The following is a 14,402-nucleotide window of genomic DNA, read 5'->3' as shown; positions in this document are numbered from 1 at the left end:
GACGCATGGTGGGTTTTTGATAACCGTCAGAATGAAAAGGACGTACGGCGATAAAAACAGGTTGTGTTTGTCATTCCGGTGACAGGGTGATTCGAAGAGGCAGGTAAAAAGGCTCGACTCAAACTCTAGCACTGTCGGTTTAAGACCACATCCACACGTGCCCCCATACGGAGTTTTTAGAAAACGCATTTTCCCCCACTCCATTTTAATTTATTTTTAATAAATCTCCGTCCACACGAGAACGGCAAAACATAAAATTGAAAAACGCTCACATAAGCACGGCAGGCCAGTAGGGGGCCATAATATCCCATAAAACTTGATGTCAAGCGCCTCAGAAGAACACAAGGAGCATGACTATTGAGCTTCTTCATTATATGTGTACACTGCATGGGCACCAATCCTAAAGAGAGACTTTTAAACCTATATCGGCAACACCGCAGACAACACAACGGTTGTCGGCAGTCACTCGTAGTTTCCTGACACATGCGCAAATATGAATGTTGAGGGCATGACGTCAGCGTTTTCAAGAAGCTCCCTTTCCAGTGACCTAAGAGGGCGTTTTCATGCGGACGGGAGGCTAAAAGGCAGAGAATATTAAAAAAAAAAACATATAGGTGTGGATGAGGCCTAAGCGTCAGGCCAGCGGGGACAATTCAAAATTGAATGTGTGGTTGCATGCGTGTGTGTGTGTGTGTGTGTGTATATGTGTGTGTGTGTATGTGTATGTATGTGTGTGTGGTCGCGGGGTCTCTCACTTGATGAGTGTGTTGCTGCCGGAGCCCTCCGGACTGTAGTACAGCACGTTCTCCAGCGACAGGGAGAAGGACAGGCCCTGGGTGTCGGAGATGTAGAGGTGGGTGACGTTGTTGACATGGTTGACGCACACAAACACCTGGTCCTCCGAAGCGTCAGCGATGTAGTACTCCTGCAGGGGGGGGAGATGAGAAGGTGAGGGGTCGATCTCCTTGTTGGTACAGCGACAATGGGTTGTAAGCTCACCGTGATTGGGTGGCGGGTCATGAACTGCGCCGCTTTCATGGGCTGGCGGTTGTAGGAGACCCACAGCTGGACGGACGAGATCTCATGGCTGCCAAATAGTTTCTGGAGAGGTGGATTAAAAAAAATAAAATAAAAAAAAAGAAAGAAAGGAAAGACAAAAAGGACAGTCATGTTAATAAACAAATGTTAAGAATTGTGTAAACACACAATACATCTGACAGCCTTGGCCCAGAGAGACCCGTTCAGACAGAACAGTTCAATGTCATCCAAAGCCGCTTCCGAAATAGGGAATCAATAGTGCAAGTTAACAGTCGATTATGGCAGACACAATTCAAGGCTCCACCTATCCCACGTGCGCAGCTCCCCATCCCATGCCCATGTTTGTGAAGAGTCTGTTGTTGGAAACAAGTTGCTAGAGCAAAACGATTTTCCCCATTATTTATGCATATTTTAACCATTACAGCAGAAATACAGACAGACAGTGAGAGGATACAATATATTAAATGCAAAGACGCACTGTGGGAATAAATAGCGGCATGTGTCCACATGCCTGAGAGAGTGTGTGTGTGTGTGTGTGTGTATTATATCAGACGTTGTCATTGCAGACGCATTACGGCGTTGGCTCAGATGACGTGCCAAGCAAAGACTTTTCACACATTACAAGCTGAGAGACGAGAGAGAGAGAGAGAGAGAGAGAGAGAGAGAGAGAGAGAGAGAGAGAGAGCAGATCGCTTCCGATCAGTCCGGGGGATACACACAGCGTTTTTCTTATCACCAGCTCTCGTCGTTCTGAATTGCATTTAAAAATCACGAAGGCAGCGACGTCAATAGTCAGCAAACAGACAGACAGAGAGAGAGAGGAGAGGGCGGATTGCAACTTGCCGCCCTCAGGCTGTGGCGTTATCTCTCCTTTCCGTTCGTCAGCCAGGGATCCTTTCCCAACAACTGTTACTTCCTGTAAATCATCTGGACAGCTCCGCAGCTGCTTTGCGTGTCGATGTGTCTGTCCACAAGCCTGGAAACCAATGATCTACGCGAGGCTTCCCCTCAGTCTGTCCCGGAGCCAAACAAATAAAATAAAATAAAAATACCATCCCACACGCTGTGTTCCGATACGCTGATCCACAGGAACCCTTGGCTTGGGTCCGTTGCATGAATGCTTCTATGTGTGAGATGACCTTTCCCCTTTGTATTTTCGATCACGAATGACTACGTACTCCCAACGTGTTCACTGCAACCGTTGTTGGAGCACACTCATTTTTACCCTTTTAACTTTTACTCCTATGGGCTTCCCATTTATATTCAAATCATAACCGCTGTAGTATAATACAGCTATATGAGTCGCAAAAATAGCCTCAGTACAATCAGTTCTTCCCAACCTTTTTCTGCCACGGCACACAATGAAATAATCACAGGGCACACCACCATCCTGTTGAAAACGTCTCAAACGCAGAGAAACTGTGCTTAGTACTATGGTCTACTAATATTTCTCACTATGAGTGTGAAACTTGACCTTGTTCTCATGAACACGGAGCTGCTATTCTGGCTGGGACTGATGAATTAGTACAGCCTTGCCATTTTGATCTTGCAACACAAGAGCCATTTCAATTGTTTTTCACGACAAACCTGGCGAGCTCTCATGAATATATAGTATGCCACTGCACAGTGGTTTAAAATCACTTGCCTACAGAATATACTAGGTAGATACCAGCTTGTCGATAATGCGAGAGCAGTAATTTGAGTCAAAGCTTATTTGAAGGAATCTGCAATTTCAGTAAAAGCTTCAAGCGACGGATGTACAGAGAGGGATTGGCTGAGCCCTGTGTTGCATTAATCACCAACTATGCCAAATTTGTCTCAGCACAGCAGACCCATTTATTAGCGCTCAAGTGCCTCAGCTTCTACGTGGTCTGTAATAAAAGAGAACGGGGACATGACTCGTTTCATAACAACCCGCATAATGAAGCAGTCCTTGGTGCGACTCCGGGGGAGGGACCAGACCCATGGCGGCTGCCAGTCAAAACAAATAGGTGGTCCCTGGGCGGAGCGCGTCACTGCGCTAATGAAAAGACAAACCGGGGGGGGAGGACTGCATCTGGGGTTCATCTCGTCTTTGCGATAAAGTGTGATGTACGCTTTGTGGAGATGGACCAGAGGGTAAGAATTAAGCGATTTGTCTACAGTTTTGGTGGGGGCAATTTGCTGCCTTTCACAGGATATGTTACAGCGGTCTTACTGGAAATGTAAGACTGGCCCGGTCTCATGAGGACCAGGAAATAACAGATTTGCAATATCCATTTTTCCTCAAAAGTGAGGGCTCAGGGTGTCTACCTCCCTCAACTTTAACACTACTACTAAGAAGAAGAAAAAGAAGAAGTCCACCATTTTCAAAGGCGTCAATACGAGACGTCAAATTAAAGAGACTAAGTAAACAGGTGCTGCCCAGTATTCCAGGTGAGGAATAATTTGCAGCAATCCCTTGACGTTGGTTTCCATTTTGTTTTCCAAACTCCCTGAGCTTCCTTACATCAGTCCAGTCCACCAAGTGGTTCTCTCGCTTCCGTCGATCCAAAAATTCTGATCTAAAACGTTCCCGATCGGCTTGATCCTGGTGGCTTGGGTGGGGGGTGATTGTTCCGAGGGTCTCCATTTGATGTGCTTTTTTGAGCTGATCCCCAAAAGATCTTCCAGTCTCAACTGTATGGACCAAGCCGACCTGTTTCCAGAGCATGGGATCTGCCGCATTAGGCTGTATTTCATTTCGGGCTCAAGCCTGTCTTCTGGACAAACCAGGAACCGACCCAGCCTTACAAAGAACTGGCCCGGCTTTAAAGAAGTGTTGATCTGATGTTTACATGACTCCCTCTGAACCTTCTGGCAATGTGACCCCGCAACATCCACGTCAACGTTCATTAAGCTGGACTTCCTGCCAGCCAAAACCGACAACTGGATATTTAACTTCTCTCTACACTCTTTCTAATGAAATGAACCTCATATCATCTTTTCTAATACATAACAAAGAGACATTCTTCTGCAGTTATTCCCCAATCCCCTGTTTTTTTACGCATCTAATTCCATCTCCAGTCTACCTCGCAGTCTGTCTCACTTTCTGCCAGCTTTAGTTCTACGAAAAAAAAAGGTGTGTGTGGAGGGTTTGGGTGAGTACCGGGTGTAAGGTGGAGTCAGCTTACTGTAATGTGATTGTTTCTGGGCTTATTTCGGAGCACAAAAAAAAAAAAAAAAAAAAAAAAAAGAAAAGAAAAACGGCTAATCGGCATGATCCCAGATCAGAAGCATTAGCTGAAGCGACCACCCTGCCCGGAGGATTTAGGACGAAACACACACAAACACGTACACAAACACAGAAGACACAGGGATTGGGGAGATACCGGAACTAATGGTGTTGGTGTACTGGATTATCGGAGGCCGTCAGGATACTGTTCTTATATATTTCTGGTTCGGTGAAGTACCTCGGAGATAATTCCCTGCATTCGGATGATAAAATAAGTGTTTGTAGCACTTTGTCCTCACACACTAACCAGACCCCCCCAAACACCCACCCACCCACACCCAAACTCTGTGTGGCAATAAAAGGGTAGATGCCGGAGGGAGATAGAAAGTGAGAGAAGCATCAGACGGATCTGAAAGAGAGAGGGATTATTCTAGGGGACGGAAAACAGTGAAATAGAGAGCAAGAGAGAGAGACAGCGAGAGATGAGGTGACAGCACGGGGGTGGGGTGAAACAGAACAAAGCTGTTTGAACAGTAACAAGGGGAACTCGACAGAACAAAGGCGCACAAGCACAACTCCCTGTGTGTGTGTGTGTGTGTGTGTGTGTGTGTGAGACGCTTGTTTCTGTTTTTGTGCGCGAGTCTTTGCCTCCCAAACGGCTGCTACAGTGATCAGTGATCTGGCCCTTGCATTAGTCATTGAAAAGGTTGTGATAGTCAGCTATAATGGCAACTTCAATTTGCCATTTACTGTTGACTTCTGTTTATTTGTGTCCATATATATGTATATATTTTTTATTTTTTTTTACTCTGTCAACTTCTGCTGCAATGGACACATTTTCCCATGGGGATAAAAAGAAAAGCATAATCTCATCTCATCTTAATACTTAATTACTGCCTCACAGCAAGAAGGTCCTGGGTTCGATTCCCGCCTGGGGCGCTGTTGGCACCGTGCTTCGGGTGGGTTATCTCCCAAACAGAAGCCTTTCTGTGTGGAGTTTGCATGTTCTCCCTGTGCTCACATGGGGTTTCCTCCACCTAACGTCAGTAAGGACCCCCACCAAAAACATGCACACATCATCGTCTGACCAGCGATGGACACTCGTTACCAGGTCCGCGCATGGACGAATTCTGCCCACTGCTCCTGGCTGCCCCCCCGGAGGAAGGACAAGCCAGGATGCGTTAAATGCAGAGGCCTCATTTCACTAGCCACCATCCCAAAAAAAGCGTGTCTGTGTGTGTCTGTGTATATATATATCCACCCATCCTTGTATCTTACTCTCTACTGTAGGAGCAAAAAACGTTTTTGGAGCGTTGAAAGTCTTTTCAAATAAAGCACTTAAGAAATCTCCCAAGATGCCTTTCTCTTGTTGGAGAGGCGCTAAAAACTGCTTTCGGCTTTCGGGTGAAATTTTTGGAAAATGTAAATAGTTCATGCTACAGTGATATTATATCATGAAAGTAGGGCATTTAAGTAGAAGCATGCAACGGTGATTTTCTCATCTCAAACAATTTATTGAAAAAAAAAAGCCAACAACAGTGGTGGGTATACCGTTACAAAAAATGTCAATGTCTCAATAACTTGTCATGTGCCCTTGAGCATCAATTACAGCTTGACAACGACGTCTCATGATGTTCACAACTCGACTTATTGTCTGCTGAGGCCTGGCCCCCCACTCTTCTTGAAGGGCGGCCCTCAGGTCATTGAGGTTCTGGGGTACAGAGTTACGAGCCTCTACACGGCCACTCAGATGATCCCATAGGTTTTCTATGGGATTCAGGTCTGGAGAAAGTGCAGGCCACTCCATTTGAGGTACCCAAGGCTCCCGCAGCCGTTCCCTAATGATGCAACCTCGATGAGCTCTAGCATTGTCGTCCATGAAGATGAAATGAGGCCTGTGTTGTTCATGCAGGGGCACAATGACTGGATTAATGATGTAATTCAGGTAGTATGGGCTTGTCACTGTACCATTCACAAAGTGTAGAGCAGTTCTGTATTGACTAGATACACCTGCCCACACTGTAACACCACCACCACCAAAGGCTCGTCTGGTGACACCAGTGGCTGATGCATAGTGCTCTCCTTGACGTCTCCAACATCGTTGGCGGCCATCATTTCTGCTCGACGTGAATCGACTTTCATCAGAGAACAGCACTGAGGCCCATTGGTCCCTCTTCCAGCGTAAATGCTCCCTGGCCCATGCAAGACGATGATGCCTGTGCCTGGCGGTGTGGTCAGGTACCCTTGCAAGTCGTCTAGCACGCAGACCATGCTGATGTAAACGGTTTGAATGGTCTGACGTGACACTTGGGTGCCTCTCACCTCCCTTAAATGTGCCTGGAGTTGAGTGGCATTCATCATCCGGTTCCGCAGGGCACTGTTCACAATGAAGCGGTCATCAGTGTGAGATGTGGCCAAAGGACGTCCACTTCTATGCCTTTCTGTGACTCTTCCAGTCTCTGTATCTCTGTTGCAACCTGCTGATGACACTCTGTGACACTCTAAGCTCAGTGGCCACTTCCCTCTGAGAACATCCTGTTTGAAGCCTCGCAATGCCAAGGTACTGTTGATCAATTGTTAGGTGTCGTCTCGGTCTCATGATGTCAAAATGTGAACAGCATGATGAAGAGGACTGTTTAAATACCAATTCTAATTGAACCAGGAAATTTATTGGTCGATTCATGGATCAAACACCTGTTGTGAATTTTGCTGTTCAGCTCCTTGTGAGAGAACAGCAAGTTGTTCCTCAGATTGTAATATACCTGTTGGATTGGGTTGGATTGGATTGGGCTCTCACAGGGGTACCGGTCATCTGGGCGTCCCAGAGAGAGGTGGTAATGGGTAATAAAGGGGTTCTCACCTCAGGTCCAGTCTTAGCACACATGGCCTGTAGACAGGTTTCAGTCGATTCTTTATATCCAGGGTCATCCTGGGCCATGGGGATGCAGGTTACAGCAACCAAGGAATCTTTAAAATATTCATTCAAATACATCTATTCCCCCCTTTTGAAATGACCTGCAGCCGGTTTTATGAATCCATTTCCGACATCTGCTTCAAAGGGTTATGTCAAAAAGGTAGGGATTTGCCCCCAAACCTTACTAGCAGAAAATGAATCTGTGCGTGTGTGTGTGTGTGTGTGTGTGTGTGTGTGTGTGTGTGTGTGTGTGTGTGTGTGTGTGTGTGTGTGTGTGTGTGTGTGTGTCACATTGTAGTTTCAGGCTACGAATTGTTCTCTGGCTTTGATCTCTGAGATATCATCCATTTAGTTTTGCATATCCCGTATCAAATCTACCCCCAGGGTACCGAGGAAGCGTTCTTATCAACACGTCTATTCCTTCCGCATTACCCGACTCAAGTGCTTCTGCGATACAGCGTTATTATTTAATTCCTTCATATGCTTCTGTCCTCTTTCCAACTTAAAGCTGCGCTGAGTGAAATTGAAGGAAATGACGACTGACATGAACAACAACAACAACCAAAGAAACTTCTGGTACCTCCCTGGCTCGTCAAGGAGACTGTTCTCTGGACAGAGCCTTGAACCGCAAGACAACACCTTCCGTAGGCCTCAAATTCTTGTGGTTTGGGTTGGGAGCACAAACTAACGGAGCAAAACTAAAAGACCGACACTGAAAGAACAACATTGAAACAGGAAAAAGAGAAAAACATCCCGGATTGTGTCCCGTCACACACGGCACTGGGGTTATTAAAAGGGCTATTTTGTCACGCGGTGCTGAAAACGACACCTTTAGGTGGGAAGCAGTTGTACTGGCGGTCCAAAGAATCAAGCGAGGGACGTGTAAAGGATCAGTGAACTCTGCTGTGCATCTCTTCTTCACTTGCAGCGCTTAAAAACCTGTGCTCTGGAATTCGGAGCACCAGGGCCATATACAGTAGACCGGAGTCGCCCTGACGTTCTGAAAACAAGACAGCGAGCCTGGAGGGGGCTCCGCGGGGGGGGGGGGTCTCTTGGGAAGTCGAATGAATGTACACAGACGGCAGCTCGATATCAGGCGGAAACACAAGCTCACAGACTCCAACACGCTATTTACACAAAGAAAGAGATGGTTATCCAGGGCCAGGTTATCGATAGTACGCATTGATCTGGACAGAATGTTCTGTGTGTAATATCTGTAATGCAAGAATTATTCGGCGATGACACGTTGCTTCTGAGCGCTATAGGAATGTTGTAAGGCAAGCAAACCTATTGGTTAAATGTTTTGCGCATTACACGTACACACATTAACCCATCGTCTATTTTGCGGACGCTGCAGAGCCGCTTGTGATTAACGTACACTCTGTTTGGTCCCCAGGGTGTTTTTATGTGGTAGCCGGTGCACTCCACTTTGGCAATAACATTAACAAACCCCGGGAATAAAGTACTTCTCTGATCGACTCACTGGCAGTTCTTTCCAATCAACGATCTGATAAAAAAAAAAGACAGAAATAATTACAATCAATACACTGACGATGAAACGAAGCTGAAATCAAGTGTCTGTCTGCCAGATCTTATGACTCTGAACCTTATGTCAGATCACTCCACATTGCCAACACAGATGGCCACATTGAGCGTTGCTTTCCACCAAAGCAGAGAAGACAAACTGCTATGATAATCAACCCGGCATTCTCGGTTTCAGCTTGCTTTTTTTTTTTTAATTTTTAGAGCAGTGGAAGTTAGTTTTGAGCCTTAAATGTTAGAAATCAGTATATTTCTGGCGCCAATTTTCCCCAGAGCGTTGACATTCTCCGTTGGCAAAGTGCACTGACATGGTTGGTGTAATCCAAACTGTAGTATCAAATTTTGATAACAGCATCTTCCAGTAACCCATCAGATTGCTCACCCAATAGAATCATTAACCAGACCAGACAGGACAAAACATCATCATACCAACACAAAATAAAAATCTGACTAAATGCCATTCGCAATAAAGCAACATGTCATATTCGGCCACCCCTATTGGGCGGTTGAACAGATTGCTGGACATCCGCTCCAACCTATATACACAGTATAAAAGGGCTTCTCATTGCCATACAAAAAAATATTGGCCTCTGAAGATCTTGTGATGGAGACATTGCTTTGTTTCTCTATAAAAAAAGTGTTTAAATTCCAAGTTAGGGCAGCGTGCCGGAGAACCCTTTCAACATCCGTAGGCTCCTTGCGCAGTGCGCACCAGTCTCCTGGTATATGGCTGCCAAGAACAATATCTGACACTCCCTCTGATTTTCAATTCCCATCAGAAATCATTACAGCCCTGGTAAACAAACAAACAAACAAACAAGACTGTCGTCTTTGTTGTTTAGCAAATCTGTCCTTTCTGTTGAACGGCATCGAAAAACGAAACAGTCCATTAAAATGTGTCCAAAAATGGCAATATCAGCAGTTTATCTGCTGAGTGTAGATAGGTGGCCGCTTTCCCTCTCTGGCAGTGGTTTATATCCAGTGAGACAGTGGCCTGGGAGCATTAATCCGACGAAGAATTATTAAAGAGACAGGTGTTTACGGCAGTTTTTCCCCTCTAGAAAGTGTAAAGCAAACTCAACGCTCTAGTAGGCTGGTGGACTATGGCGTGCGTCCTGCTTTGTGGTTTGAGGTCTTGTAGCATTTTTAGTCATCCAAACATGTCAACTGAATGTAATGAGTACTGTGCTTGCATGATGTGCTGGCTGCGGTCCGTGGTTGATTAGTCATAAAGGATGCTCAGCCATGAGAGGATTTGATATTTCATTTCTCCTTTGTAACAAATCTCTAACATATTTTTGCAAAAAACAAAGCACTCTTCCGGATATTGAATTTTTTTTCACCTCAACCCTGCTTCCAGGTGGATATGGAAACCAGCAGGCTTTCTTTCTGTTCTCTGAGCATACTGAAAGACCTTGCCACTCGGGACAGACGGTAAAGTAAGATTTACTCGGCACAATAAAGGCATAAAGCAATTTTGGGTAACATGCTCGGCAACATGTTCTGTCAATCTATTATAAAACTTGTTGAACTTGCATATTGTCCCATCTCAGTGCGACAACATTACTTACAAAGTCTATGGGAAATGCAGCTGTTTCATTAACTGACTATAATTTCCAACAAAGAAACAGGTTGTTGGCTATTGAAGATTTAAAAAAAAAAAAAAAAAGTGTATCTGTGTATCATTCCATCATTTCATATCCCATTTAGAATCCAAAGTCAGAAGTTATTGACTTTTTTTTGGAGACCATGAAATGTTGTGAGTGTGGGGATCACACCCTGGGGACCACAGCGGAGAACCCCCACGCTCCCTGCCAATCCCCGCCGCTGAAGGACCAGTGCGCGCACCGCATCAACAGCATGGAGTAGCCATGTGCCGGTGCTCCATGCTGCTTCTACTGCAGTGTTGGGTCGTTCATGAACGATCAGATTCTTTTGAAAGGCTCAAAATAATGAGGGCTGTAAAACTTCTACAAGTTTTACAGCTTTATGTCGTTGTTTGTTGGGGTCTCCTCTCCTCTGTTCCAAATCGCACTGGCACCACGACACGCCCCTTTTGCGGCGTGTTCATGACGTTGAATGTCACATCAGAAAAGAAACTGTCGTTCTCCTGGCAATGGGAAAGGTGTCAATCGCCTACTTTTAGCAGGTTGACCCGGGTTTAAAAAACCCGGTCAACCTCTGCTCAAGGAGACCAAAGTCTAAGGGTTTTGTTTTTTTATGTCCCACTTTAATTTTATTAAAAAAAAAATTCCATTCTATTACAACCCTCCCATTTCTGGGGAGTTTTTTTCCCCTGTAATTAGTCTAAGCAGCTTGGCTCTGTCAAAAGATTGCATGATATTCATTACTCTAATCCTATTAGCGCACGCCAAAGACAGAAGTGGGGGAGAGCCGAGCTGAGTCGGGATCCGAGCGCCTTGAGAACCATTCATTACCAGCCAATCAACGTGACGGGAATTGCAGTTTTTTTTCCTCTGCTGGCCTGGCACTAGCAGCTCTGCCGGCAAACATCTCCAGTGATTTGACATTGATGCTGCTTGGCAGGTCAGCCAGCAGCTTTTCCCTGTCGCTCTCATCCGCAGGCATCTCCATGGTGACCCTCGGAGCAGTGTGTGTGTGTGTGTGTGTTGAATACAGCACTGCTCTGTCTGGATTGGACTGGCCCCACTCGAGGAGGTCAGGGTGCCCAGCCAAGAGGAGGAGGAGGAGACGGGAGGTGGAGGAGTAGGGTCACAGACAGGTCAACTGCCTCAACGCTCAGCAATTTGCCCAATTCTCTACGTCCACCCGGTTCTTGTGTTTGGTCTCTTGGGTTGTGTTGACCGTTCAAATATGAACTGCCGCCCCACCCAATTGTCAATCCGACAAGGAATCATTCTATTGTTTCCCCTTGAATGCACAGACCCACTCAGGTAAATAGACAATCAATTACCGTGTTGCCTAAGTTGGCTTCTGATGGTATTGGCTCCATTGAGGGGTGGTAAGCACGTGCTCGCCCGACCCCGAGGGAGCTTATCTGGGAGTTTAAAGAGGGGTCAGCCCTTTCCGCTAATAAACTAACTGGCTCTAAATGGTGACCTCAGATGAACTGCTGTTTAATTGAGTTAAATGCTTTTCCCAGGGTGGGAGGAAAAAGTAAATGCTCCAGAGAGGGGGAGCGCTGCAACAGCATGGATGAATGGGAGAGTGCCGACCAGAAAAATGGTTGACATTAAAAATGTGTGTTTTGTTCCTCCAAACCAGATTATTTCAAACAGCAATGCAATCTGCTCTCCCTAAAAACGAAATAAATAAAAAAGCGGTTGTAAACCATATATTATACACTGTCAAATTCCAATGACTGCTAATAAAAAAAGCAAAAAAAAAAAAAAAACACATTATATATGGTATGCAGCAATTTTAATTATTTCAGTCTTAATAGTTATTCACTAGGTCATGGGAAGTGCTTTTCTGTGCTCCTTTACTCTAAAGCCATCACAGGCACTCATATAAAATACACAGATTTTACATCCTGAAACATCCCGACTGAGCTGAAGCCCCTACGGCCAATGATTAAGCTCTACTTTTTACCACGTTACAGGCTCCATCTTTTGGGCTACAGAAGGTCTATGACTTAATGCATTTATTTAAAAACCACATTATATATTAGGGAATGAGGCCCACGCTGTTTTGTTTTGACCTCATTAGAGAAGCTCTGATCGAAACCATGTTGGCTCGTCGTTTACACAGCATGGGCACCTGAAAGTTGGAATTACGCATGTATAAACACACAGCGGGGCACGCCCGCTACAGCAGGCAGGATTCAGCATGCAACGCCACACACACACACACACACACACACACACACACACACACACACACACACACACACACACACACACACACACACACACACACACACACACACACACACACACACACACACACACACACACACACACACACAAATGAAGAGCGAGAGATACGAAGAGCAGGTCTGATTGCAACCAAGCTGAACTTGTTCAAATCACCCAAGTGTGTCACACTTGACTGTGAGCACGACACACATGTTGGCATGTTGACCCAGCGCTGTACGCCATCCGAAAACAATTAGCAGGTCAAGCACGTCCTACATGAGCCAACCTCCTTCACAACTCACGGTAAGCCCTCAGTCAACTCAGGCCAAAGCCAGCATGTGCCACGCAGTGACGAGTGCAAGTGTTCACCACAGCTTTGAGAGCCAGTGAGAACGAGAGAGAAAGAGAGAGAGTGGGGGGTGGGGAGCAAGAGACGGGGGAGGGAGAGAGAGAGAGAGAGAGAGAGAGAGAGAGGGAGAGAGAGACGGTGGGAGGGGATTTGGATCACATCTCTCTCCCTCCCCCTGTCTCTCTCTCTCTCTCTCTCTCTCTCTCTCTCTCGCCCTCCCCCTGTGGGGGGGGGGGGGGGGGGAGCGAGAGACAGGGGGAGGGAGAGAGCGAGAGGGAGAGAGAGAGAGAAACAGAGAGAGAGAGCAAGAGAGAGACGGGGAAGGGAGAGAGATGTGTGATCCAAATCATATCTGCCATCTGTTTCGCTGTCTGTTTGCTTGACTGTGGCTTCCGCTGCACAAACACCGGCTCCGGCGATCGCAGTAAACACGCGGCTCCATACGCGGGCGTACGGCATCAATAGATCACGAGGCAATGTTGACAGAAGCTTTGACTTTTTCAACCTAGTGAAATCAGCAAAGTGGTTTATTTTCCTTTCATAGTGATAACACTATGCGAGCGATAACAATTCATGCTGATGACGTTTATTCAAGTAGACATTGTGAAATATTGTAGAGTTTTGCAGAGTCATCACGATAGCATATACTTCCACATTGCCCAGTGCTCCTTGCAGGTCATCTAAAGAAAAGGCACCCATACTTCCTGTCCTCTTCTACACTGTAGTTTCACCTCAGCTTAATCTCTGTGCAATCTAGTGCTACTGTTTACTGTAATAACTGTCACATTGTAATCATTCAGTAATATAATAATTCATACCTACTCATTATACATATTCATCCAGAACAGTACATCGTCTATACTTTTATCTTGTATATACCAGCAACCATACTGCCACATAGCCCCAGCTAACTGACATAACTTATCCTAACTTAACTTATGAATAGAATGACTTTTCCTTTATTCTGCATATTTGGCAATTTTCTTTTTTTTGCCGTCTACTTTGTATATTTTGGTATATTTGGCTGTTTGTGGTTTTTTTTTTTTTTTTTTTCAGACTGTTAAGCCTCTTTTTGCAAATTGTCTGCAGAGCAATGCAGCAATCCTCCCCATGACAAATTCCTTGCATACTGTAGGAAAATGTACTCGGCTGAATGAACAGATTCTGATCGTGAGTACTTGACCCGACTTGTGTTTTGCTTCATTTCTATGAAGGTCAGACGACCTCCTTGATCACCAACTCCTCATCGGCTTGCACTCTTACCCGCGTGGTGGTGGCGAACATGTACTTGTCGCGGAGCTGGAAGCTGTCGACGCGCTCCATGATGAGCCGCCGGTTCTGCTCGCTCTGGAAGAAGTCGGTGCTGCTGAGCACGGTGGAGACGCCCTGGGGCTCGTGTCTCTGGACCAGCACCGTGGTGGGGGGGTCGTAGGGCTCCACACCCCTGGAGGGGGATGGGAAGGTGGTCGGGTGGGGTGGGGTGGTGGTGACAGAGCCAGAGAGAGGATATGTGCGTGAGTAACAGTG

General features: G+C 46.0%; 1 protein-coding gene across 1 annotated transcript in view; it reads right to left on the bottom strand.

Moving 5' to 3' along the window:
- Nucleotides 1–14,402, bottom strand: part of sorl1 (sortilin-related receptor, L(DLR class) A repeats containing) — a gene marked incomplete at both ends in the record, with an annotated part of 77,232 nt that overhangs the window by 42,304 nt on the left and 20,526 nt on the right. Inside the window, 3 exons of the mRNA XM_080006765.1 lie at nt 756–925; nt 1,000–1,101; nt 14,139–14,319. Coding sequence (XP_079862891.1) covers nt 756–925; nt 1,000–1,101; nt 14,139–14,319 — 453 coding nt within the window. The remainder of the gene's footprint in view (nt 1–755; nt 926–999; nt 1,102–14,138; nt 14,320–14,402) is intronic.

This window comes from Zeus faber (genome assembly GCF_960531495.2).
Source record: "Zeus faber genome assembly, chromosome: 9".
In the NCBI taxonomy this organism is placed as follows: Eukaryota; Metazoa; Chordata; class Actinopteri; order Zeiformes; family Zeidae; genus Zeus; species Zeus faber.
The sequence above is the reverse complement of the archived record's forward strand: the minus strand, read 5'-3'. Positions and strand labels throughout refer to the sequence as shown.